Source organism: Triticum aestivum, chromosome 4B, assembly GCF_018294505.1.
Source record: "Triticum aestivum cultivar Chinese Spring chromosome 4B, IWGSC CS RefSeq v2.1, whole genome shotgun sequence".
NCBI classification, from domain to species: domain Eukaryota; kingdom Viridiplantae; phylum Streptophyta; class Magnoliopsida; order Poales; family Poaceae; genus Triticum; species Triticum aestivum.
The window spans coordinates 552719506-552723736 of record NC_057804.1 but is presented as its reverse complement, the minus strand read 5'-3'; the positions used below and the strand labels follow the sequence as shown (position 1 = coordinate 552723736).

At 48.8% G+C, this 4231-nt stretch overlaps 1 protein-coding gene across 1 annotated transcript; it reads left to right on the top strand.

Annotated features, from left to right (window-relative positions):
* The first annotated feature begins 1660 nt into the window (after positions 1 to 1660).
* On the top strand, positions 1661 to 2987 carry LOC123095197 (late embryogenesis abundant protein D-34). The gene is made up of 2 exons (XM_044517006.1): positions 1661 to 2410; positions 2509 to 2987. Exons 1-2 carry the CDS (start codon positions 1661 to 1663, stop codon positions 2668 to 2670), a joined length of 912 nt encoding a protein of 303 aa, XP_044372941.1. The 3' UTR covers positions 2671 to 2987.
* Positions 2988 to 4231: the final 1244 nt, after the last annotated feature.

Here is a 4231-nt window from a genome sequence, read left to right as displayed (position 1 = left end):
GGGGGCCTTGCCTCACAGCTAGGGTTTCGCACCCGAGTTGCTTCTTTTGCCCTCTGTCATGTAAATGTTAGAGATAACCATTGTATAACTTATATTTAAAAACAGTTGTGTAACTTGCTATTTTGACTTCTCTAGAAACTATGTTCTACCGTTTTTCTCTTTCCAAAGAAAAGAGTTGTTCTTGTTCCACACCTATACTGTAGGTGGAATCCATTCTGTACATCGAAAATTCCAAACGAACCGAGTTCTATGAAGGTTTTACCGATTTATTCACCAACTAATCTCCATCTGTGAATTTCAGGGGGTGTTGGCCCCTCACCTTGATTTCTTCCAATTAAATTATCGCAGCTAAGCATCTTGTTAATTTTGTAATTATTTGTCCATGTGTGTAGCATTGCTCTACGTACACTACAGGAAACGAACAACGAAACAAGCATCACCACGTGAACTAATTGGTAGTTAGATGGTTAAAGAGGACAACGATGTCCTCAACCCATCAGGGTTTAAGTCCTAAATTTGACATCGATTCACATTTTTCTGAATTTATTTCAGGCCTTTCGACAACGTGCGTTCAGTGGCAGGAGATGTTCCGGTCGACTCCTAAGGCGTACGTGGCGTCTTTGTCAATCACAAAATGATGCGCCGGTTCAGTCTCTCTAATAGGTTCATAGGGGTGAGTGTATATGCGTATGTATGAGCGTTTTTATATTGTACGGATGAATATTAGGTGACACCATGACTTGTATGCTTCCATGATACCAATTTTAAAAGGTCAAATTAAAATCCCTTTTTTATGAATGTTTACAACACATGTGTCTACAATCCCTAGAAATTTCGGATTAAAATTCGAAGTACACAAAGAGAAACAACAAAAAAAAAAATTCGGCATAATAGTATAAATAAAGACAAATGCATGAATAGTATCAAAACCTGAGTGCGGCTATTTGGCTCACAAACTCATCTGCTCTCGCTGTGAACAGTAAATTCGAATCAAATACTAGAAAACTTTAAAAAATTCTAATTTTTTTCCATGGAAGATGTTTCAGTGTGTGATGTCCGCTCCAAATTTCAGTTCATCCGAACATCTGAGTAGTTCGCAGCAAAGAAGACAAAGCTACTCAAATGTCCAAATAAGTTGAAATACTCAAGCATCATAATATAAAGAATAAGATTTTTCTCATTTTAAATTTTACTTAAATTTACTGTTCACTATGTACAGATGAGTCCGGACGCAGAAATGAATATTCGGACAAAACCTGTACTAATTACATCCGTTTATATATATATTTGTTTCTTTATGTGTACTTTGAATTTTGATGTGATTTTCTTAGGACATGTAGACATATGCCTTGTGAACATCCTCAATTAAATACATGCCATGTAAGCAAATTTTTCTTAGAATGTGTTATGTTACTTGCTAAGTTACTTCCATTCTGAGCAGCCTAAAAAAACAAGCGCCACCGCTTTGCTGTCCACGCGCGCGCCACTCCACGCTGCCTCCGCCGTCCAACCCTCCACCGCCTCCTCGCGCGCCACCTGGCGGCAAAGCCACGACGCGCCTCCCCTGCTTCGCCTCCACGTCTCCGCCCACTCCCACACCTGTCTCCCTGTGGGCAGTCGCGCACGCCTTATATAATGCATATCCACACACGGTCCCTCCATGTCGATCGCAAGATTCAGCTGTACTACTCACCTAGCCACCCTACACACGCTCGGAGCAACGCGGCAGATAACCAGACGCCTTCTCGGCAAGATGAGCCAGGGGCAACAGAGGAGGCCGTCGTCAGACCAAGCCCAGGCGGGCGGCGGCGGGCAGGGCCAGGGACAGGGAGGAGGCGCCGTCCGCTACGGCGACGTGTTCCCGGCCGTGACCGGCGGCCTCGCGGAGAAGCCCGTGGCGCCGCAGGACGCGGCCACGATGCAGTCGGCCGAGAACCTCGTTTTCGGGGAGACGATCAAGGGCGGGCCGGCGGCAGCCATGCAGTCCGCGGCCATGCGGAACGAGCGCATGGGCCTCGTCGGCCACGACCAGGCCACGGACGCCACCGCCGAGCAGGGTGTCTCCGTGTCCGAGACCCGCGTCCCCGGCGGGCGTATCGTCACCGAGTTCGTCGCCGGGCAGGCCGTGGGCCAGTACCTCGCGCCGGATGATGCCGCCGATGCAGGCGGAGCCGGTGGCGACGACACGAAGATAACTATCGGCGAGGCGCTGGAGGCGGCAGGTTACTCGGCCGGAGGCAGGCCGGTGGAGCGCAGCGACGCGGCGGCCATCCAGGCGGCCGAAGTGCGGGCCACCGGGCTGGACGTCAATATCCCTGGTGGCCTGGCCGCGCAGGCGCAGTCGGCCGCCGACGCCAACGCCTGGGCCGCGCGCGACGATGAGAAGGCCAAGCTCGGCGACGTGCTCTCGGTATGTCTCTAGCATGTCATGCACATCGATGCTACCAGTACACGTATCCTTGAATCCATGATGTTACTGACGACGATGGTCGACCCGCGTGCATGCAGAATGCGACGGCGAAGCTGGTTGCGGACAAGGAGGTGGAGGCCGACGACGCGGCGAGGGTGGCCTCGGCGGAGACCCGAAACAAGGATGACAAGACGGTGAGGCCGGGAGGGATAGCAGCGTCCGTGGCTGCGGCGGCGCGGCTCAACAAGCAGGGCGCATAGGCAGGCCTCTGCCGTGCGCGTACGTACGCGGCGTGTCCGCGTGTGCGAGTGGTTTGCGGGTGCAGGCCGCCGGCTGCTCGAGTTTAGCGTGCCCTTTTGCAAGAAGTGTCAGTGTCCTTCGTACCAGCGTCTAGTTCTCGTGCTTCTAGCTTTACCCGCGTCTTAGTTTCCGTAGTTCTAGTGCTTTTAGCTTAATAAAGTGTTCTTGTGCTTCTAGCTTTTGGTTGAAGTCAAGTCTTAGAACTTGTTGTAAAAATGTGTAATTCCGCTGCTATCTCTAGTTTTAAAACTTCTTGTAAAAATGTTATTCCGCCAAATCGGAGGAGTACCCTTTTCCTTTCCCTTATTTCCTCGAGAACAAAGAAGCACAAATTGCAAAATAAGGAAGTGCTTTTTTAAGACGGAGGCAAAAAGTTCAAATGAAGCACGAACAAACTACAGCCTGCCGAACTCTTCAAATACACAACATCCACAGCCTGCCGAACTCTCCAAATACACAACATCCACAAAACCCCACAATCACACGGGCGGCCTACCAAACTCTCCAAATACAACATCCACAAAAACAAATACAACATCCACAAAAACCAACAGGACGGCCTACCAAACTCTCCAAATACAACAAAAACCAACAGGGCGGCCTACCAAACTCTCCAAATACAACATCCACAAAACCCAACAACCGTACAAGCGGCCTGCCAAACTCTCCAAAAAACATTCACAAAACCTTACAACCTGCTGCCTGCCAAACTCTTCAAATACACAACATCCACAAATCAAACTCTTCAAATACACAACATTCACTCTTCAAATACACAACATCCACAAACCCTTCAACTTCAACTGTCAAACTCCCTAAAAAACATTCACAAAACCTTACGACCACACATGCGGCCTGCCAAACTCTTCAAATACACAACATCCACAAATCAAAACATCCACAAATCAAACTCTTCAAATACACAACATCCACAAACCCTTCAACTGTTACTACGCCAAGTGACTCCTCACGAGGACACCTCGACATAAGACATAAGCACCTCCCAACCCACAAACCCCTTCACTAACTCTCCCTCAACTGCTACTATGCCAAGTGACTTCTCACGAGAACACCTCGACATAAGACATAAGCACCTCCCAACCCACAAACCCCTTCACTGACTCCTCACGAGAACACCTCGACATAAATCATCAAGCACCGCCCTACGTCAAGGACTCCCCACAAGAACACCTCGACATAAGACATCAAGCACCTTCCACCCACAAACTCCTTCGCTGCTATTTGACTCCTCATGAGAACACATCGACATAAAAACATCAAGCACCTCCCAACCCACAACGAGAACCCAAACAAAAAGGACAAGCCAAGAGACCAAAGATTATCCATCAAGCAGCCATAGACATCTTGCTTTTGGCATCATTCTTGCCTTTGCCCACCTTTTTTTTGTTTGCCCTTGTTGGCGTCCCCGTCAGGAGGCAAGCAATTGAACTCCCCAAACCAGGTCTAGCAATCTCCTCGCTGGCAAATCATATTTCCTTCACGAAAAGATCATTTAGATTT

Coding starts and splice junctions, on each gene's coding strand:
- LOC123095197 (XM_044517006.1), top strand. CDS start 1,661: ATGTCGATCGCAAGATTCAGCTGTACTACTCACCTAGCCACCCTACAC. Junction 2,411..2,508: donor AGCTCGGCGACGTGCTCTCG/GTATGTCTCTAG, acceptor GCGTGCATGCAG/AATGCGACGGCGAAGCTGGT.